Source organism: Macrobrachium rosenbergii, chromosome 54 (genome assembly GCF_040412425.1).
Source record: "Macrobrachium rosenbergii isolate ZJJX-2024 chromosome 54, ASM4041242v1, whole genome shotgun sequence".
In the NCBI taxonomy this organism is placed as follows: Eukaryota; Metazoa; Arthropoda; class Malacostraca; order Decapoda; family Palaemonidae; genus Macrobrachium; species Macrobrachium rosenbergii.
In genome coordinates this window covers 4447501-4471240 of record NC_089794.1, presented here as the reverse complement: position 1 = coordinate 4471240, position 23740 = coordinate 4447501, and the positions used below count along the sequence as shown (strand labels likewise).

The following is a 23740-nucleotide window of genomic DNA, read 5'->3' as shown; positions in this document are numbered from 1 at the left end:
ATATTATTATTATTATTATTATTATTATTATTATTATTATTATTAGTGTTTCTGTCGTCTTTGCTTTCAATAACACTGAATGATTTCGCTATTTAAATGCAACTTAAGATTCACGTGCAGACTTTCGAATCTCTCTGTCGATCTCTTAATGAATTTTGACAACAAAACGATGACAGACTTCTTCAACTATATCTTGATTATGATATTAAAAGAAGTTGGATTCAGTCCTTATATCATCATTCAAAATTTGTCAGAGTGCGCATCCGAGTTGATAAAGAAAGCTCCCGAAGACGGAGCCGACATTTGTACACACAAACAATGGAACCAACCGAAGACCTGTTCTTCTGTTTCCACTTTTTCACTGACTCCACCTCACTCCTTCGGACTGGCCTTCACCTTTCTTTGTGCCGGGCAGCTGTTACTGGGGCTGTTACCTCCAACACAAGCCGTTCATGTTTAACATTTAAGGAAAGGGCACTTTAGGGTGTAATGGATTTCAGGTACCGGTGACCATGGTTGTTATCAAGCTGTCACGTGATACTACTTTCATTTTTCTATGCTACAAATGAAGTGTACATTCATGCAAGAGGCAGCAGGCGTCAGAGAACAGAACAGACTATAGAACTTAGGCCAAAGGCCAAACGATGGGACCTGAGAGGTCATTCAGCGCTGAAACGGAAATTGACAGTAAAAGGTTTAAAATGTGTAACAAGAGGAAAACCTAGCAGTTGCACAATGAAACAATTGTTAGGAGAGGGTGACAAAAGAATATGAACGGAGGCACAGGAAAAGGAACGAAAGGGGCTGCAGCCAGGGGCCGAAGGGATGCTGCAAAGAACCTTAAGTAATGCCTACAGAGCACCGCGTGAGGTGCACGATAGCTCTGTCCCCCTACGGGGTTAACAGGCGTCAGGTATAACAAAAGAAATGCCGCAGAGTGACAGCTCTTATCATAGACTTGGCGATGCCAGAAGAAAGTAAGAAACTCGGACATGGCGCAACACTTGTCAATAACACCATCTCTCGAGAATGTCAAGTCTTGTAAATGGCGCCGTTGACTCTCTTGACCTCAGCTGCTTCAGAAAGTGTTTTTGTGTCGATGTGATGAGTCTTTCCTTCTAGATGTATTAAGTTTGCGTGATTGTTTTTCTTTGGTTTGTGGTCTTGTCTGTTTTTCTTTTTGCGGTATTCAAGTGTCTTTTTTCTTTAGTTAATATTTCAGTGTCTTGAGCGATGACTTTTCCTTCTTCAAGCTGGCATCGGAAATGGATGTCTGTCGTGCCGACCTCTTGTCTGGCATAAAAAAAAAAAAAAACTATATAATCATTTTCTTTATTTTGTTCACTATTGATTAAATTCATCATCATCTTACGCGGTCACAGACACTAGCTAAAAGATTAGCTAGCCTTACGACAATGAGGGCCATTACACCAAGGTGGTGCGCTGAGAGGTGTGAGAGGCCTGGTGTGGTCGTCTGGACTCGTCGCTACCAGTCAAGGCGACGTATTGAAAGAGAATGATTTGGTTAAAATCCCTGTTTGGAGGCTTTCCATTGGTTAATGTTCTTCTTTTAGCTGGTCTACTGGTATAGTGGTTAGTGTTGTGATATGCCACTCATATATTGCGAGTTCGCATCTCCCCCAGGGCGATGAAAAACCACTGGCTCTGTATCATGATCAGTTACTGCTGCAGTGTGGGGTTTGCAGTGGGAGGTTGAAACCAACATTCTTAGGAAGCTTGAATTTCAAGTCAATGGTCCCTTTCGTGTGCTTGTTCCGTGTGAATAGGTTTCATCCACTGAAATAATAATAATCTTGGATGTCTGTAATGCAGGTTCAGTTCTTATTTATCGGCCTCTTTGTCAGTTCTTATGGAGTTTCAATTTCGATTTGGTCGTTGAAACGTGATTAAAGTAATATTTGATGGCTATTACCTGACTGCAGTGTGAATTTGATGGGTGTTATGCGGTTAAAGAGCAATTTGGTGAGTGTTATGTGGTTGCAGTCATTACTGGGTGGTTGTTAGGTAGTTAAAGTTCCTGTTCGGTGTCTGCCAGGGTGGGGGGGGAGAGTTCCTGCATGGTGTTTGTTGTGTTGTGGAAGCTTTTCTTTAAAGGTTAATGCATAATTAAAGTTGCGATTTGGTGTCTGCTGTTTGGTTAAAGTTCACATTTGGTAGCTCTTAAGTGGTTTGAGTTTAGCTGGCAGCACACAGGTGGTTAAAGTTTGGTGGCTATTGTGAGTATGACTCATATTTGGTGGCTATTATTTGACTGAATTTTGTGTTTGGTACCAAATTATGTAGTTAAAGTACCTATTTGATGAGTGCTATGTGATTTTATCTCCTATTTGGTATTAATCACTTGATTTAAGATACTATTTGTTATGTGATTATGTGGATAAAGTTCTTATTTGATAGCTGTCATGAGGCTGCAATTTCAATTTGGTAGTTGATGTGTGCTTAACATTCCTTACTTGGTGGCTACTATAAGATTACACCTCTACTGGGTGGCTGTTATTTGCCTGAGGTTTCTATCTAGTAACTCATCTGTGGCTAAAATTCCTGTTTAGGAGCTACTTAGTGGTTCCAATTCCTATTACATAGCTACTTAGTGGTTGCAGTTCCTGTTAGGTAGCTGATATGTGGTTAAAGTTCCTGTCTGGTAACTTCTATGTGATTTCAACTCTTATTTGGTAATTATAATTTGTTTGAAGTTTCGATTTGGTAACTGATATACGGTTGAAATTCCTAGTTAGTAGCTGTTGTGTGGTTGTAGTTTCTATTTTGTATGTGGTTTCTATACTGATATGTGGTTAAAGTTTATATTTGGCGGCTGCTATGTGATTCTAGCTCGTATTTGTTGGATATTGTTTGGCTGAGGTTTCTATTTGGTAGCTGATATGCCGTTAAAATTCCTGTTTGGTATGTTATGTGGTTTCATATTTTATTTGGTAGTTGATATGTAGTTAAAGCTCCTATTCGATGTTGCTGTGTGCTTATAGCTCTTATATGGTGGCTATCACTTAGTAGTAGTTTCTGTTTGGTGTCTGATATGCTTTCATAGTTCTACCTTGTTGGGTTTATTGTGATCGAAGTTCCTGTTTGGTGGCCCTTGTTCTGTTAAGTTTCAGTCTGATGGCCGTTGTTTGATTAAAACTTGTCTGCTTAAAATCCTGTTAGGTGGCTTTCTTGTGTTTATATGGTTTAAAAGTTTCTATTTGGTTGTTGTTAGGTAGTTAAAGTTCATGACTAGTTAGTATGATGTGGCACATTGTCTATTTGTTGGATGTTACATAGTTAAGTTGTTGTGGGCAGGGTTCTATGGGTGACATGTACCTAATAGAAACTGTAATCACATTACAGCCAGCAAATTGGAACTTATAATCACTCAGCAGCCACCAAATTGAAGCTATAACCGTATGAAAGCCACCTCTGGGAGCTTTAACTACACACCAGTAGCCAAACAAATACTTAATAAAAAAACATCGATATAGTAGAAACTATAACTCATAATACCCAAACAGAAATTATGACAACACTGCAACAATAAAAAAAAAGTTATGTATAAAGCATTAAAGTTCTGTTCGGCAGTTGTGCTGTTAAAGCTCTTATCTGATGGCCGTTGTGTAGCTTACTTCCTATTTAGTGCCTGATGTATGGCTAAAGTTGGTGGGTGTTGTATAACTAAGTTCCTATTTAGTGGCTGATGTGTGGTTAAAGTATTCATTTAGTAGTTGTGTGGTTAAAGTTTTGTAACTAAGTTCCTATTTAGTGGCTGATGTGTGGTTAAAGTATTCATTTAGTAGTTGTGTGGTTAAAGTTTTGTAACTAAGTTCCTATTTAGTGGCTGATGTGTGGTTAAAGTATTCATTTAGTAGTTGTGTGGTTAAAGTTTTGTAACTAAGTTCCTATTTAGTGGCTGATTTGTGATTAAAGTTTCATTTAGTTTTGTAACTAAGTTCCTATTTAGTGGCTGATTTGTGATTAAAGTATTCATTTAGTAGCTGTGTGGTTAAAGTTGTGTAACTAAGTTCCTATTTAGTGGCTGATGTGCGGTTAAAGTATTCCTTTAGCAGTTATGAGGTTAAAGTTCGAATTTCGTGGCTCTTGTGTGGTTGAGGTTCCCACCATGAGATGCTGTTTGGGTGAAGCTTTTATTTGGTGGATGTTGCGTGGTTAAAGATCCCATCTGGTGGCTGTTAAATGGTTACAATTCCTGTTTGGTGGCTGTTAGTTGGTTAAAAATCGTATTTAATGGGTGCTGTGCGGCTAAAGTTACTATTTCATGCCTTTTCTGTCCTTAAAATTCCCATTTAGAAGGATGTTATTTGTTTGAAGTTTCTATCTGGCAGCTATTATGTGGCTGTTATGTGGTCAAAATTTCTATTTGCGGCTTCTTTGTGGTTAGAGCTCCTGGTAGGTGGCTGCCGTGTGCTTAGAGCTCGTATGTGGTGGTCGTTATATAGTTACAGTTTCTTTCAGCAACTATTTATGGCTGTGTCCCACTGAGCAACATATATATTTATATGATCCTACTTCTTGTCTGATGGCTAGTGGCGGCAGTCTCTCTGTAATTATGTATAATGTATGCTCAATAATTCTAAGAAGTATGCATCATGTATGGCAACTTTCATATATCAGTAATTCCAGTTTGATCTATTACTGTGGCCCTGATCATATTCTTATACCCTCGCTCGTAAGTAAAGATTAATTCATAACCCCGTGGTGTGCATTAAGTAATGTATATCATAATAAACTATCCATACAAATTTATCTTCTGAAAAGTAATACTCATATAACGGACAAGCTATGTCACTTATCAGTATGTCCACATGGATCAAAGTTCACCAGATTCCTCATAAGCACATGCTACCCTCACATTAATTTCTAGATTACAACTTCAATGTGTTCATGGAGATATTTAACAGCATGCTGGTATCAATCTATTAATAACTGGATTTTAAGGAAATCAATATTGCATTCTCAGTAGTTTGCAGAGCTCAAATGACCATGCATGAATTAGAACAACTTAGGCTGAAACTTACATGTGTGCATGTACATAGAGGTCCACAAATGTATATGCAATTATGTATATCTTATAATTGTCTGTTCATATACACACATTCACATGTAACACTCAGTATACATAACCAATACGCTCCAATTTTATGTCATTATAATTATAATGTACAGGCCAAAACAGTTATTGTTAACATAAGTTACCAGTCTCTTAATTTCAATAAGGGAAAACTCTACCAATGTGCTGATGCAAAAACACCATGCTAAGAAAGTTAAGAAGGCCGCCAACAAAATGCATCAGTAATCAAGTGTTCAAAGTGTCATGCATCTGTGGCCCAAACCAAATAATAGTAATACGTTTGGCTGTAAAAAAAAAATATTACATTGGTTTTCAGTAACCAGAAAAGATAGAAAACAGAAGTGTGCACTGTTTACCGTAGGAACCCCATCTAGAATCTGCAATACAGGTGTGGAAAAGGTATTAATAATCAGATCTTGATGGACAATATTGTTATTATTATATATATCATACATTTTAGTATTTATATATATATATATTTTATATATATATATATATATATATATATATATATATATATATATATATATATATATATATATATATATATATATATATATATATATATAGATAGATATTCAATATGTGCAAGTTATGACAACAATGGTTCATTTTCATGCAATGTTAACAGTAAATTTACTGTGTACAGTAGTTTTAGAAGTGTGTGAGCAAGTGCGTTTGTGTGTCCCTCTGTGCCTGCCTATCACAGAATATTACCAAACTCATTAATGTAAAAATGATCTGTATCACCTAAATGCGGGCAAATCCCCCCATTCCCATTTGGACCCCAAAAAGATTTTTAGGACACGCGAGCGACTGAGTGAATCAATCCAAATGAATCAATCAAAGGCCCCTGCAGGGTTGTCGACGCCTGAATGACACTTTTAATTGCGTCATATCACTTTCATTCCAAACAGTTGTGCAAAATGAGGGATAATTTGGAAAAACCCCATCAATGCCGTAATTCCTGTCCATCATCTGGGTGATACGACTGATGGTACGTGTGTGTGCCTTCCTGGTGAATATGGTGGTGGGTGGTTTAGGTTAAGCTGGCCTTATGCCAACACCCACCTTCGCCCTACTGTCGATCTCTGGACTCGGCCTAACCGAATGAGGAGATCGAGAACTGATTACAGTAGCCACATGCTTCCACATATGGTAACTGTGTGTTGGAGTGCCACATGAAAATTATATGTGAATTACAGTGACAGTGCTTGTGCCTTTGAGAGCGTGAGGACATGAGGGCTTTCATTACGAGAAAGGAAACAATTCAAGCCCTTTGGACTACGCGGTTTTCAAGTGCTTCCAGACAGAGTAGGGTCCTGTAAAGGTTACATAGAAATGAATGACCGGAAAATGTAAATTATACTTGATTATACTACTGAAGAACGTTATATGACAGCATGAAGTAAATTCTTCTTTATAGAGGAGAGGAAAAAGAAAGAGAATGGTAATTAAAAAGGATGGTAACTGACATTATCAAAAACAAATAAGCTGCAGTAGAGGAAGCACCTAAGAATTATTTCATGAAAATCGAAAATTCATAGAATGACAATAGAGAACAAAGTAAACGTATGTCCCTTTGAAAAACAAGGATTTCATTAATTGCAAAGAATGAAGCAGGCTATTTTAGAAATTTCATGAAATCACCCAAATGATACCTGGAATTAAATGCAATCACTTAAGGAAAAGTGAGAATGAAAAAAAGGCGCTAAGAATACACTGAATCAACAAACAAGTATTTCAAGGTAAATCGAGGAAATAGAAAAGCAATGTTTTCATTATAAGTTAGTAAAGACGCCCCGCCCCTCCAGTGGCATAGTTGCCACAAGTTTCCAGATACAGGCAGATCACAAGGCAGTTCAGACTCGTCACCTTGGGTTCCATCCCTTTAATTATCGCCATATTTCGATAAAAAGAGAAGCTCAGGATTCGAATCCAAAAACTCAGACCTGATTAATATCCGCCAAACTGCATAATGAACTGCCAAATGCAGACGGGAAAAAAATTCTGTCGTCGTCAATTTTGCAGATGTGCAGATTTTAATTAACTCGGTTGAATGGAGCCCACCTCTGCCCCGTCCAATAGGCGCGCTGGTTTTTGGGCTACTTTGCCCCTCATTTGTTCTGCTGGCCTTTGTTGGAGGTTGTTTGGTCGTTCGTTGTCCCGTTGCATAGTGGGTGGCTCTCTTAAAAGGATAAGGTCAGTCACTGCCTCGCTTCTCCTCTGATTGCGGATGACTATGGATCAAGTTCCTGTGATAGGAACTTTTTCTAAAATTACAAGTGGCCTTATCAGTAGCAAGTTGATTACCCATTACATATACATCATTTACCAATGGCATGCAGTTACTCGCTCCCTCTTATGCCAACTTCCTTCATTTCTAACAAACTTCTTATTATCCCAAAAAAACCTGGGTCTAACAGTTTGTTATTTTTTCCACATAATAATAATAATAATAATAATAATAATAATAATAATAATAATAATAATAAATAATACATTTCTGGATAATAATAGTTTGGTAAGACCAGATTCTCATGATAATAAAAACGATAAAGAAATATCAACGACCCAACAATTTCAGAAAATTCGCGAAAACTGAGGAAGGGAGTCAAAGCCACGAACCTTACATGTGAAAATTATTAGGCGCCCGCAAAATCCCAAAGAAAGGAAGACGTGTGTCAACGGAAGCCATTTTCCGATATATAGAGAGGGACTCTTCAAGGACTTCCTCTTTTGGGAACGAAGTCATGTTTCTCAGTATGTATACAGCCCATCCCGGGAGAGAAATATTGTATTGTTCCTCAGTATGATCGAAAGAGGGAGAGGAAGCTGTCGATGGGAATTGCATTGCTTGCAAGGGGGAAAGTCGTCGGTAGAGGTCGGTTAGATCTCTGTTGGTGGCAACAATATCAGTCACTTTTCTCCTCAGTCTTAAAAGGATCTCTCTTCCCGGAGGATACTATATTCGGGTTTAGTTCCAAATTTATTTATAGTTTTCTGTAAAGGAAAACTATTCAGATGACTTTTTATCTGTCCGTCCGCCCTCAGATCTTAAAAACTACTGAGGCTAGAGGGCTGCAAATTGGTATGCTGATCATCCACCCTCCAATCATCAAACATACCAAATTGCAGCCCTCTAGCTTCAGTAGTTTTTATTTTATTTAAGGTTAAGGTTAGCTGTGGTTCATGCGTCTGGCACCACTAGGGTGCCAAGAACACAGGCCACCACCGGGTTGTGGCTGAAAGTTTCATGGGCCGCGCCTGAGGGTTTCATGGGCCGTGGCTGAGAGTTTCATATGCTGTACAGAAAACTCGACTGCGCCGAAGAAACTTCGGCGAATTTTTTTAACTTGTTTATTTTCTGTTTAATATATATACTGGGTCAGATAACGTCGTTCATAATGAGTTCCATGGTTTTTCTGATTTATATAGCCCTTCCTCTGTCAAGAGGCGCATTTCTCGTTTAAGCAGCCTCCAGGTTCGTTACTTTCATACCCCATGCTTTGATTCGTTAGATCTTAAAGAAACGAATCCCGAAAGTCTTAAAATATATAAAAAGACATCAACTTTCCTCAAAGCACATCACACTGTACTAAGATTAAAAATAAGATAACATTAGCTTATTATAATCGCCAATGTAAGTTATTAAGAAAATAATAGGGGTATCCATGGTCATATTAGAAAGACATACATTACCACTATCTTACAGCGATTACTGAACGGGAGGAGAAAGACCAGGGGTCTGATTTCCACTGCGCCTTCCCGCTCCTTTCTACGTTCAAGATCTGGGCTAATTAGGACATTCTGCCGCATGAAAAGATGGGAGGAAGAAATCCAGATATTAGAGAGACCTCAAAATATAGTAACAAAACTGTCTGCACGCCCAAACAACATTCTAAGCTTTCCCCGGAGCAAGATAGGAATAGGAATATGTGATTTAGGCATAAAGCCCAGCACTGAGACCCATAGGATCATTCAGCGCTATGAAGAGAATGAATGAAAATGCAAATGATATAAATAATGACTTTATAACAGACATTCTAAAGGTCAATGTTAAAAAAGGTATAATCGAAGAGATTTATTTTCGAATGGGATTAAAACTGCCTTCAAATAAAGTAAAAAAGACATATCTCTATAAAATTACAGAACAAGATGACAACAGATTTGGCTGCAACTGTTCATACGCAGTGCGAACATCCGACAGTTATCGCCACTGAAGCGCGGAGCGCTCTTCTTTGGGAGGCAGCCCCGCCCCCCTCCCCCTCCCACTCCCCCCTGCTCTCTCTCTCTCTCTCCCTCTTCTCTAAACTGGAACTATTTGGTTTTATTACCCAAAGGAATTTCTCCCTCAAATGAATTTTCGTTCTCGTCCGTTTCAATCTCGCCCCCCACCCTCTCTCTCTCTCTCTCTCTCTCTCTCTCTCTCTCTCTCTCTCTCTCTCTCTCTCTCTCTCTCTCTCTTCCTCCTCCTCCTCTTCTTCTTCTTCTTCGAATTAAGCTGGAACAGTCTATTTACATACCCTGCAATAAACTACAATCATTCTTATGCATTGATTTAAATTTCTCATAAATAACCAAGATTCCACCGCAGTTTCACCAATCTCTCTCTCTCTCTCTCTCTCTCTCTCTCTCTCTCTCTCTCTCTCTCTCTCTCTCTCTCTCTCTCTCCTTGTCCCGTATTATTCCTCCATTTTTTTCAGTTCTCACGCCATTTCCACACAAGCGTCGAGAGAAGTCGACACTAAGTGATTCCTCACACGATGAGTTCGTTCTATTGCTAATTTGCATCATTATTAGATTTGCACTTATGGAATTCTATGTTCTACTATTATTGAATAAATTAGCAACTCATTACACTAATTATTCAATTAGACTCTTAGCAAGTAAGAATCTATGTAAACTACTTTAGCTTTGAATACACACATACATACAAACGTATATATATATAAATTTATATATATATATATATATATATATATATATATATATATATATATATATATATATATATATATATATATATATATAGATGGATAGATATTGATATATACAGGACATATGTATATATATATATATATATATATATATATATATATATATATATATATATATATATATATATATATATATATATATATATATGTGTGTGTGTGTGTGTGTGTGTATGTATATATCATACACAATATCGTTTAGTATCGATTTCCATACACCTTGTAATTAGCATAAATTGTGGGAGAATATATCGGATGAGTGCTTATGGCAAGGCCATGAATTCGATAATCTACGGACGTAGGTTTCCAAGCCTATTTGCCCAAGAAAAATGTAAGGATAAATCAACCATAAAATTAGGGGTTTTGGTTCACTTTTATAGGAAAAATTTTATGGGGTCGCCTGTCCCTAAAAATTCGTGAAGAGGTCAGGGTTTCATGGAAGAGCTTAGAGCACTGTGTCCCTCCCTGTCTTTAGGGAAGGAGGGGCTGCTATTACAGTACTATGTAAAGTTCATTTATATATATATATATATATATATATATATATATATATATATATATATATATATATATATATATATATATATATATATATATATAAAAATTACAAATATTAAGCAATAAATTGAGTTTAAGATTCAGGTCACTAACCGGGATAATTTACACCCAAGGGGAATTTTAAGTGGCAAGTGCTGCCATCAAGAGATGGATCAATGGTCACAGTTACAGTATTTTCAGCGCTGTATGTTTCCCAGCAGAGGTAGTTCATACCCCACAGGTGACAAAAGCCCTTATCACTTATATTTCCCACAGGATGTAACTTATCCCCGAGGCTTAGTAAATTAGATATTAAACGAAATTTGTGGCTTAATATTTGTGATATATATATATATATATATATATATATATATATATATATATATATATATATATATATATATATATATATATATATATATATATATATATATATATATATATATATATATATATATATATATATTTATTTAATTACACACATACACACATTATATATATACATGCATGTATGTGTGTGTATGTATATATATATATATATATATATATATATATATATATATATATATATATATATATATATATATATATATATGTATATATGTGTGTGTGTGTATGAAGGATGAGGACGTGGAAGAAAAATACTTTCTAAAGCCTCAATAAAGGGATTGAACCTCTTTACAGTTGAGAGAGAGAGAGGGAGAGATGCCAGGGTACAAAGACGCACCTGTGCTTTTACGCTTTTACTTTTATCTGAAGACCGAATCTTTACATAAGAATTCTATATTTACTTTACCCTTATTCTGGCTGCCAAGTATTATTCTCTACCTGTATGTACGTGCCTGCCTCCGTTTCTTTTTTTTCTTTTTTTTCCCCCAGCACACTTTCCCTTGCTTCTCCACTACACACACACACACACTCTCTCTCTCTCTCTCTCTCCCTCTCTCTCTCTCTCTCTCTCTCTCTCTTTTATCGAGAAAGAGAAACAGAAAATATAGACAAAGTCAGACATACAGACACGAAGTTCGCCGAAGTATGTACAGGTACGTGTGAGAGTGACAGAGAAGGCTTGCGAGACAGGAGAAAGAATGTGAGAGAGAGAGAGAGAGAGAGAGAGAGAGAGAGTTTTGTACGTAAGAGAAAGAGAAATAGCGTATGCGTGAGAGAGAGAGAGAGAGAGAGAGAGAGAGAGAGAGAGAGAGAGAGAGAGAGGGAAACTCCAATCTCATTTACACGAAATCTGATCTCGATAATCTCTGTCTAATTAATAATAACGAGGGACCAATATGATGATCAATCACAATGTCATGATTAATCTTCCGTAATTAGATAGCACTTAATATCCTGAGCAATTTAACAATATTAGGACACTTAAGTACGACTATGGAATCAATCATATCTCCTCTTAAGAAGAATAAAGGAACATCTATTTCTGAGTCTATCTACGTGCTCAAATACTCAGTAATAAAATTATTGAAGTTTAAAACAAATCGAACAAGTACTGACTCAACTCCTCGCCTGTCGAGTCCTCCAATTATTGAAGCTAAATTCTACATTTTCATAAATCTAGCTCCTACATCTTGGGTGCCTCATACTTTCGATATTAAAAATTGAAAATTAACGTATGTCAATAATGCTCACCTTAGCTCCCCAAGGAACTCAACTTTCCTTAATTTGAAAGAAAATTATAAAAAATTCACGGGTCTATCAAATGTTAGTGAGATATTACAATTTAATATAGAGTGAAATAAAGTTGTCATCTAATGATGGATATAATGTAAAAAGTTTACAGTTCTGGTACCTCTCTCTCTCTCTCTCTCTCTCTCTCTCTCTCTCTCTCTCTCTCTCTCTCTCTCTCTCTCTCACAGCACGCTCACAAACACACAAAAATAATCTTTACTTTTCGACTTCTGAATCTTGCAATAATGCTTAAGACAGCAATTTTATCATTTATCACATCAGTTTCAATATTTAAAAAAAACCTGCTTTTAAATTTTGGAAAACACAAAATTTCAGTAAATTTATTCAATTTTCAGACAAAACGCCTACAACTTCAAAAGAAAATACAAGTTGTGAAATAATCAACTGCTGAGATCTAGGAAATTAAAATTTTTCTGACAAAAAGGCTAAATTATATAGAACAAACTTTCTTGCATAGATGAAAAGCTATTCGCCTAGAAAAGTCACTTAAAAAAATGGGAATAAACAACAATTTCCACAAGAAAATCAACTACTTCCACAAGAACAGAATAAAAAAAATTACCACAAAATGCCATATACTATCAAATCTGTGGAGCGGTCCACACCAGTCCTCTTTTTGTCTTTAACACGCTGCTACGCTTGCTGGCTGCCTTTGAGCAGGGACCCGTACTGGTATAAGGCCGGCTTAATCTAAAGCATCCAACCAACATTCCAATCCAGAAACCACCAATGTCAAAGCCAAGCGAATAACTGGAAGACGAAATATCATAGCTAACTGTCTCAAAAACTAAACCTTAGCATCCATCCAGTCAGTCACCTTCGACTCGATAGTATCTCAAGGGCCGTACATTATCTCTTGCCCTTGCGACCTAATCTGCCAGTACCATGATCTATCCCCGAGAGCCTTATCTGTGTTTTGGGTGAAGCTCTACTTAGAGATTAGGGGCTGTTCTACGCACCAGATAACGCCTTCTGATAATGTTCGTTTATCAGGGTAAATAACGTTCTACTCTTCACTGAAAGGCCCTGGGTTCGATCCCAGACCAATCCGAAATAATTTTGGCTAAAACCGTCAATTCCATTGTGCCTCTGTTGGCCTAAGCCGGGATCATGTGCCTAGCAGTTACACGAGTGTGGTGGGTATCATCCAGAGAGAAGAAGGGTGTGACTTATTGCAAACGAGAGGTTATCTTCCAGACCTACGCCCTCTCAAAGAGGGAAGGTGTATAGTGAAATATCTATAAATGTACACTTAATATATATATATATATATATATATATATATATATATATATATATATATATATATATATATATATATATATGTATATACATACATATGTACATACATGTGGTGTGTGTAATTATTATTAAACTTGATACGTGATTCTTATACATCAAACACCACAGAGAAGATGTGAGAAACAGTTGTAAATCCTGACCGGTGTTGGCTTTATTGTTAGGCCATCTTCAGACGACTGATACAAAGTGGTAAAAGTTCAAAATATATATGCTGGCAAGACAGTGCATATGAACGCATACATGGCTGGAAACCAGGTGTTTGCACCTGACAGGTGCTATGTAGGAGGAGTTGTACCATCACTAGTGAATTTCTGCCACTTTGTATCAGTCGTATGAGGATGACTTAACAATAAAGCGGGCACCGGTCAGGATTTACAAGTGTTTCTCATTTCTTCTCTGTGGTGTTTTATATATATATATATATATATATATATATATATATATATATATATATATATATATATATATATATATATATATATATATATATATATATATATATATATATATATATATATATATATATATATATTTATATATAATATTTATATATCTATATATATATATATATATACTGTATAAATTGTCACGATGTGTACCATAATCACAATTTCAAAAGTATACCTCACTTCAGCCGGATACCAGAACTCTCATAACAATAAGAATTACGACTGAGTACTCTAAAGGTAACAGTGATCCCTTAAAAAACTCATTAATCACATGAAAAATCAAACTAAGTTTATCAAAAGAATTGTGAGGTATCAATAATTAAACAAGAAATATACTAGAATAAAAGGGCATGACTTCATCAAACAACTTTAACTGTTTCCCTAATCTTAATTCACTTCACAAAAACTAAAGGAGCAAAACATGTTTATCACTTTGCCTTATGCACACAACTAATCCTATTCACTGGTGATCAGTAAATGAAACACTGTTTTTAAAAAACAATAAATACTAGAATTTATTGTTAAATTCAAAATTTATAATTAGAATTCACAATCTCAAAATTTTTATATTACTTGAAAACAACACAAAATTTAATTAGTTCTTGAGGTAAATTAATAAACAAAATTAAATCACAAAAACTTTAATTTAACAAGAAAATAAATTAATCAAGCAAAATTTAAACTATCAAGAATTATTGAAGATTTGAAAAGAAAATCTTAATAAATGAAAATTAAATTAAGTATGCAACGTTAAATTATCAAGAAACATTTAAAATGATAAGTAAATAAATGTTTAATCACTAACACAAGAATTGTGGAAAAATAAAGAGATTGCAAACACAAGAACACACAAAAATACACAAAAGTTTTATCAATAATAATTTCAGTAAGGCAAAATTTCCCGAAAATACCTTATTAAAGCATGGTAATAAAGTAAAATTCACTTTACCTTACACAAGCTTGTGAAAACCTTTGTAAAATTTGCAGCTGCGTTAATTTCACATGACACTTTTTTATCAGGCACCGTTACAACCAAATTTTTACACTTTCCCTATAATCAGATTTCAAAAGCTAAGATTAACACTAGTGACCACAAGTATTTCACATTAAAATTTCACATTAAAATGTCTCTCTGACAAGAATGAATCGATCTGAGGATTCCAGTATGAAATGAAGGAGAAAAGTGACGTAATCAATCAGGACATGTATACTCTCAAAAGGACATATGTGACCAGAGCCATGTATGTAACATTGCAAAAGAATCATCTCATTCTCATTTGAGACAAAGCTTTTACAGAAATCTAACATGATCAAACAGACTTTTACTGGCTAATTATGACTGGCATGTTTTTAGAATTAAAACGAAAAACTTGAGCTGAGCAGCGATTGTTATTCTCAACCTGTCATCGCGTCACCCAAAACAATGTGCTTCTCTTATCTGAACTGATGACAGATGGCACATCAGGTCTAAAACTCGAATCTCTCTCTCCTGCTACTACGCTATTAATTCTAAATTACGTTGTTAAGTTAACTAAATCACTAACTCTTATGTTCTTTTCTTTTGACCATATTAGTCCCACTGTATAGCTTTCTCCATGTATCTCTATTCCTTGCGTCTTCTTCCCCACGTGCTATCTCACCCATATCACCCCTAACCATAAGATGTTCCTTATCTGAAGATCAGCCTCGAATGTACTGACATGCCTTCAATCTTATGTTATGTAAAACCGAGATTTCTCCGTATTCGTTTTTCAGCAGCAGACGGATGTTAGTCATATAAGCTTCAGATGAAGAAATCACGTCGGGTAGAGTAATTTGCCATGTACTTCTACACTCTCTTCTTACTTTATTTGATCTCCACTGAACAACTTGGTGATGGACACATGTCCATCTTTGGGTTCTGTAAAAAGCAAGAATATTCGTCTAACGCCCCCCGCCCCCTCCACCAACACAAAATGATATACCAGTAGTATAATCCGATAAAAACAGAAATTAAATTACAACACTCTCCTGCTCTCCTGCTGAAGGAAGAGTTATCTGTATTCAAACTGGGGTTAAGTTTCTCTATGTGAAACGCCTCTAATTCATAGGAAAGTGACGAAACTTCTTAATAATACTATAGACAGTAAAATGGGGGTAAAAGAAACAGAAGACTTTGTAATATGTTTTACAACACCTCCTCTCTCTTCTTCTTCTTTTAACGTGCTTTTATTCCCATTTTAGTATGGGGTAAGGCCTTCTTTGAAGGACTTTTGATTTGGCTTTTTGGGTAGACCTGTGGTCTCGATCGCTTGCCTGACATCGCTTAGACCCCGGTACGTATGTTTCATGTATCATACCCAACCCAACGCCCTTTCTTCCCAGCAGCGAGAAGTTATTGCATGGCGAGAGTTCGAGACGTGTGAGATGTTTGTTATGTTTTTAGAAGGTGTTGTAGTGGCTTTGTTTTGTGTGTGTATTTAGTCTGTAACATCCATTTGCTTTTTAATAATTACATATATAATCCCGGGATGTCTACACGGATAGCAAAGTGTCTGCCTCTGTGATCAAACCAGCGCCAAGACCTCTAGAAGTCCGAAGCTTGCTGTAACCGACTGAGCCATCGAGGCTCTACAGTTTCTTATGCACCAAAGAATCAATAATTTGATAAACAGAATCGAAGGAGGTAACATTTTTTTAAAGGTATTCTATTCAAGTTTAAAGAAGTGTAGATCGGACTATGTGGGTAATTCAACGAAACTGTTATCGGCCAGCAATTTGAGGACAGAGGCATAAGTTCAAGAACCTTTTTATCTCTAAGTAAACAAGGTGAGTCCTCAGTTAAGAAAACACTGTCAAGGCTTTTGCAGTAATAGTTGTAATCATTCAGAACTTAATACTTTATACGAATCTCGGTCGGAAAACGAGCTGAGATTATTTGACATTTTGCATAGGGGAAACTCTAACTCAGTTCGAATACGGATAACTTTGTCTTCAGCAGGAAAGTGTTCTGTTTTAACTTCAATCTATTATCGAATTTCAATATATTATTAATGTATCATTTTATGATTTCTTGGTGTGCATAATCTTAATTCTGTACAGACGCTGAAAAGGGACATATGTCCGAAACATTGTAAAGTGGATAATAGACAACGTAATAAGACAAAACTAGAGGCTTGTTTTGATGCTGCCGTTCACCGCCCGACTACGACTTACTTTTTCTGTTGAATATAGTTCGCTTCACGATGCCTTTAAGGCAAGACTCTCTCTCTCTCTCTCTCTCTCTCTCTCTCTCTCTCTCTCTCTCTCTCTCTCTCTCAAAAACAAGTTACTATTACCTGTGACCAGGTTCACGTGAGGTAAGTACGCACGACCTAAAGATAAAAGCGACGTAAGGTTCGGATATGATTTAATATGATTAGTGTCAAGAAAGTATATCAGTTATACTAATCACAGACCCTTACATATAAGTATTCAAGATAAGCGCTGAACATTGAGTGTGTACGTCAATACTAAAAACTCTTATAGGTAAATACCACAAAAGAATATACTCTCTTAATCGATGGTCGATGAAATTGGTAACAAATTCATTTTCCCAGGAAGGTAGATTATATATATTTATATATATATATATATATATATATATATATATATATATATATATATATATATATATATATATATATACCGAATATGGAAGAACGTAGAAGATTCAGAAAATACTGTCAAACTAATAAGAAGTTGATCAACAATATAAAGCCATAGAATTCAACGCAATTTACATATATAGGCCTATATGGGTGCCTGTGTGATCGTAATCACATTAACACGTGATTAATTTATCATACATCACCACAGGTAAACGTATGAGACTGGCAGTAGATTCTGACAAATTTCAGCTAAATTTCCATGCTACTGACGAAGAACTATTACATAGTGGCAGAAATCACAACAAATATACCACAGAGACAGTACAGACGAACATACACAACCGTCTGAGACTATGAATCCACACATGGCAGGTGTCACAGGGGAATGGTGACTAGACTCATTAGTGCTAGTGGTAAAATTCACAATAAATGCTCAAGGGACAGCACTGACAAACATACAGATCGGTGGAGACCACAAATCCACGCCTGACAGGCGTCAAGGGGAGAGGCAAGAACTCATTAGCGCTAGTGACCCCGTACAATGTTTACATTTCTTCTGCCTTCCTTAAAACTCAAACATTTTACAAAGGCGGTGGAAATGTATGGAAAAAGGATTATCATATTTTTAAACATCGTACGGAATCGCTAGCGCTGGTGAGTTTTTCCATCCCTCCCCTTGACAACTGCCAGGTGTGGATTCGGATTCTCAAACAGTTGTGTATGTTCGTCTGTACTGTCTCTGTAATACATTTATTGCAATTTCCACCGCTATGTATCAGTCCTTTGTCAATGGCTTGGATATATATATATATATATATATATATATATATATATATATATATATATATATATATATATATATATATATATATATACACATACACACACATACACACACACACACACATATATATATATATATATATATATATATATATATATATATATATATATATATATATATATACTCCAACATCAGAGCTGCAGCTCTCGAAATCATAACTCGTAGGCGTCCAGGAAAGGCACTCAATACAGCTGATAGTTTATTCCTAATGCCGACGTTTCACAACTACGTTCCCTTACCTACATGACGATAATTTTAGGAAAAAATTTTTAAATCTATTTCAGAGAGAACTGCCTGCACTGAACCTAAAATTAATCCCCAAAAATCCTTGTACCATCGGGTCCTTTTTCAAGCTCAAGGACAAAGTGAGTCCGTTGTTTACATCCAACGTCGTTTACAAGTATACTTGCCCCAGGTGTAACCAGGGGACTTCGTTGGATGTACCAAAAGACTGCTGAGGGTACGCATAGACGCCCATAGAGGAGTTAGCTTCCGAACCGGGAGTAGATTGTCCAACCCAGAACAATTCAACATAAGGAATCATTCGAAATTATGCAAAACAATCATAGACAACAAAGACTTTCGAATAATAGGACAAACACAGAAAGACAGTGACTTAACAACCTTAGAATCTGTAATGATAAAATTAACAGTTCCATCTTTGAACACCCAAACATCATCCACTCAGCTGTTTATTGCTTGATGGTCCTATTTGCCTTATTGTTACCTTGTTTTCTCCCTTTTATCTATTTGTGTTTTAATTTGTACTTTTCTCTCCTTCTTTCAATAGTCTTGTTTTAGCTCCCGTCTGGGTAGGTCTTTCTTTTAGTGTCATGGTGCCTCTGATATTTTTAAAAGAATTAGCATTTTAAATGAGACAATACTGTAGTGTTTTTAATCAGTTGTTGTAATAAATGTTTTTATGATTAATTATTGAGTCAGCTCGCTGTTTTTCAGCCTTGAAAATGCAACAATGTAGTTGTGAAACGTCGGCATTAGGAATAAACTATCAGCTGTATTGAGTGCCTTTCCTGGACGCCTACGAGTTATATATATATATATATATATATATATATATATATATATATATATATATATATATATATATATATATATACTAAGTCCTCACGTGAAAAAAGGTGGTGGTACCAAGACTTTCAACTTTTATTCCAAAGTCATCTTCAGGGTGCCCTGAAGATGACTTTGGAATAAAAGTTGAAAGACTTGATACCACTTCCTTTTATTTTCAAGTGAGGACTTATTATATACTTCTTCCACGGGACCATTGTGGAAATACTATATATATATATATATATATATATATATATATATATATATATATATATATATATATATATATATATATATATATATATATACAGTAAGCCTAAAAGCCCCATAAAAACACTATTGAAGTGAGAAAACCATATATTTTCTATTAACTATTGGATTCCTTATTACTGGTGAATCTTGATATTTGGGCCAGTTGGTAAGTGACCTGCATAAGCAGACTGGTGATAGTGGAGATGGCGTCTGTACCGTGGTGCAAGGAAGGGGTCAGTCTGTTGTTGTTTTTCACGTCCTCCTTAGCGCCTTCCTTTGCCGAGTCTGGTGGGCATATCCGCTGGAACACTTGTTGAGAATGGGGCTATTAACTCGTCCGTGGGATCCAACTTCCAGCGTCCTAAATGATTCATATTATTGGTTTGACTGTTGATGGCTTTACTGAGGAGGAGCTGTATTTCAGAAGCATCTGCCCATGCAAAAGGAAGATTCTGGAATATGCCGTCATCAGCCAAACTAAGAATATGAATCTCAGGGGGCACTAGAAATCGGATTTCGTACACGAATTAATACTACGGAATATTCTCAAGCAAGCCTTCCAGCGAATACCCCCATTAGACTTGACACAAGTGGGAGCTAACGAGGACTATATTATAGAAACAACAACGGACCAACCCCTTCCTTACATCACAGGACAGCCGCCATCTTGAATACCTCTAGCGTCGAAACTCCACGCCTGCATTCGCCTTTTAAAACCCCTTCTCACTTACCTAATGGTCACATTCACTAGTGATGGTGATTATTGATCACCATTCAAATTATGTGAGGTTATGTGTAAATAACGTTTTTATGGGCCTTTTAAACTCTCTCTCTCTCTGAATCACGAAAATATGGAACGTGATGAATATATATAAATAAAGATAAAATCCACGAAAGAAAGAAGGTGTCGGTGCTAGAAAGAACCACAAACAAGTACACACATACACACACAAATATATAATATATATACACACACATATATATATATATATATATATATATATATATATATGTATGTATATATATATATACACATATATATAATATATATATATCAGAGCCTCGATGGCTCAGTCGGTAGAGCAGCGGCCTAGGACTTCGTAGAGGTCCGTGGCGCGGGTTCAAATCCGCAGCCGACTGGTCAGAGAAGGCGGACACTTTACTATCCGTGTAGACACCCCGGGATTACGTATGTAGCCTAATCAACGGATAAGTTTGCTGAATGCAAATGGGTGTTACAGACTAATACACACATAAACAAAGCCATGGCACTCCAACACCTTCTAAAAAACATAACAGACACCTCCCCGTCTCGAACTGTCGACCTAACCGCCCAGTTCTCCTCGCTGCTGGGAGAAAGGGAGCTGGGGATTGGTACGATACACGTATATATCGTTACCGAGGTCTAAGCGATGCCAGGCAGGGCAGCCGATCGAGGCTACGGCCTACCCAAACGCCAAATCAAAAGTCCCTCAAAAAGAATGCATCGTGCTTACCCCATATAAAAATGGGAATAAGCACGTTAAAACGGAGAAGATAATATATATATATATATATATATATATATATATATATATATATATATATATATATATATATATATATATATATATGTGTGTGTGTGTGTGTGTGTTTGTACATATGTTTGTGGTTCTTTCTAGCACCGACACTTTCTTTGAGATTTAATTCAACTCCCAGAATGAACCATCCGTTAAAACAAATGCCATTGAAACTATGGGCGTATTTTTACCATTTAAACCATTATCGTCAGTCATCTTCCGAATATAGTTCTCATTTCACCTGTAAGAGTGCCAGGAGCTGTAAGACAAGCTACAGGAACACCGGAAGAGATCATACAGAGACTGAAACTGTACAAGGTCTTCCGAAGCCACATCAGTGCTGACAGCATAACAAGCAATGGGCTTGCCCCAACCCACCCCCCCTCTCTCTCTCTCTCTCTCTCTCTCTCTCTCTCTCTCTCTCTCTCTCTCTCTCTCTCTCTCTCTCTCCTTAGCTTTACAGGTTATCCTCAACCCCTCCCCCAACAGACTTAGTTTGCAGAACAAGACAGGGAGTTGATATTTTCCGTTTAACCTCCAGATTTTATGCATTTACCCTTGCTTGTTTATTCAAAATATATCAAAATTTCATTTTAGACTTTCTAAAAGCAAATGCTCTCTCTCTCTCTCTCTCTCTCTCTCTCTCTCTCTCTCTCTCTCTCTCTCTCTCTCTCCTACGTAAAATTTCTTAAATGGAACTTGACAACGAAGAACTGTCGTATTTTGTCCCTGCTAGCTATTTCAAACAGAACCATTCCAAACCTTTTATCCTAATAAGCTTCATTGTTTTCAGTCACTTACTCATCACTCATTCCCCTTTTTAGTTTCCTGTAAAAGAAAACTACTACTAAGATGGCTTTGTCTGTCCGTCCGCATTTTTTCTGTCCGCACTTAGATCTTAAAAACTACTGAGGCTAGAGGGCTGCAAATTGGTATGTTGATCATCCACCCTCCAGTCATCAATCACACCAAATTGCAGCCCTCTAGCCTCAGTAGTTTTTATTTTATTTAAGGTTAAGGTTAGCCGTGGATCGTGCGTCTGGCACGCTATAGGTGCCAACATCACGGGCCACCACGTGGCCGTGGCTGAAAGCTGCATGGACGCGGCTGAGAGTTTCATGGGCCGTGGTTTGAGAGTTTCATACAGCATTATACGCAGTACAGAAACCTCGACTGCCCCGAAGAAACTTCGGCTCATGTTTTACTTGTTTCAATTTGTTTCTACCAAGCTGTCCATCCATTTTAACTTTATCTTGCATCCATCACGCAAGATCAAAGTGTGACTCCGCCACTCACTTGGACTAATTCGTAAAAAATAATGACCCAAACTGAACCTCTGATGAAAGTGATCGTTTTCTTTTCCTGGATGTAGCCTGTTTACGAGTCTGAAGAGAATTTAGAAAGCAATAACAATTTTATTTATAAAGACATGTAATATTTCAATATTTCTCCTTGACGCTCTGTTCTGTGATATCGTAACAAGGACATCCATAATTAATAATAATAAGCCCGAATATTTCTTTTATTGTTTCTGCCCATAACAAAACTATTATTATTATTATTATTATTATTATTATTATTATTATTATTATTATTATTATTATTATTATTATTATTATTATTCCAACATAAAAGTAGTATAAACCTGTTACAACGTTCGATTAGCTAATAATAATAATAACAATAATAATAATAATAATGAGTTGATATTAATAGTACTTTAGTGCCCATTTACGAAACACAAACATGAATATTAAAGCCCCTGTCACTATCCTTACAAGACAAAGGCAATGCAGTAATACAAGCATTATACAACTTTTGATCAAAATTCCACACCCATTCCGGTTGCATGCACGAACAACAACTTACAGCATCCATACCTTTGATTAGATAACGTGTGGCCTATTACATAACATGTGTTACTTAATTTCACCAGACATAGACCAGTGTGAGTGCCAATCTGCACATTCACACACACACACAACCACACACACACACACACACACACACACACACACACACACACACACACATATATATATATATATATATATATATATATATATATATATATATATATATATATATATATATATATATATATATATATATATATATATATATATATATATATATATATATATATATATATATATATATATATATATATATATATATATATATATATATATATTATAGGTATATGTATATATATACACATAATCGTACATATAGGCTAGGTACAAGCATACACGCACACATACATACATACATACATACATACATATATATATATATATA

General features: G+C 36.1%; 1 protein-coding gene across 3 annotated transcripts in view; it reads right to left on the bottom strand.

Moving 5' to 3' along the window:
* The window catches only part of LOC136834738 (long-chain-fatty-acid--CoA ligase 4-like), a 77770-nt gene that overhangs the window by 48982 nt on the left and 5048 nt on the right, over positions 1–23740 (bottom strand). The window contains exon 2 of one of the 3 annotated variants that reach the window (XM_067097333.1): positions 5455–5475. The exons of 1 other annotated variant lie outside the window; for it this stretch is intronic. In XM_067097333.1, the coding sequence (XP_066953434.1) occupies positions 5455–5468 (14 nt within the window). In that variant the 5' untranslated portion in view covers positions 5469–5475. Of the gene's footprint in view, positions 1–5454; positions 5476–12895; positions 12972–23740 lie in introns of those variants that run through there. One more of the 3 variants, XM_067097336.1, reaches the window with a different exon arrangement.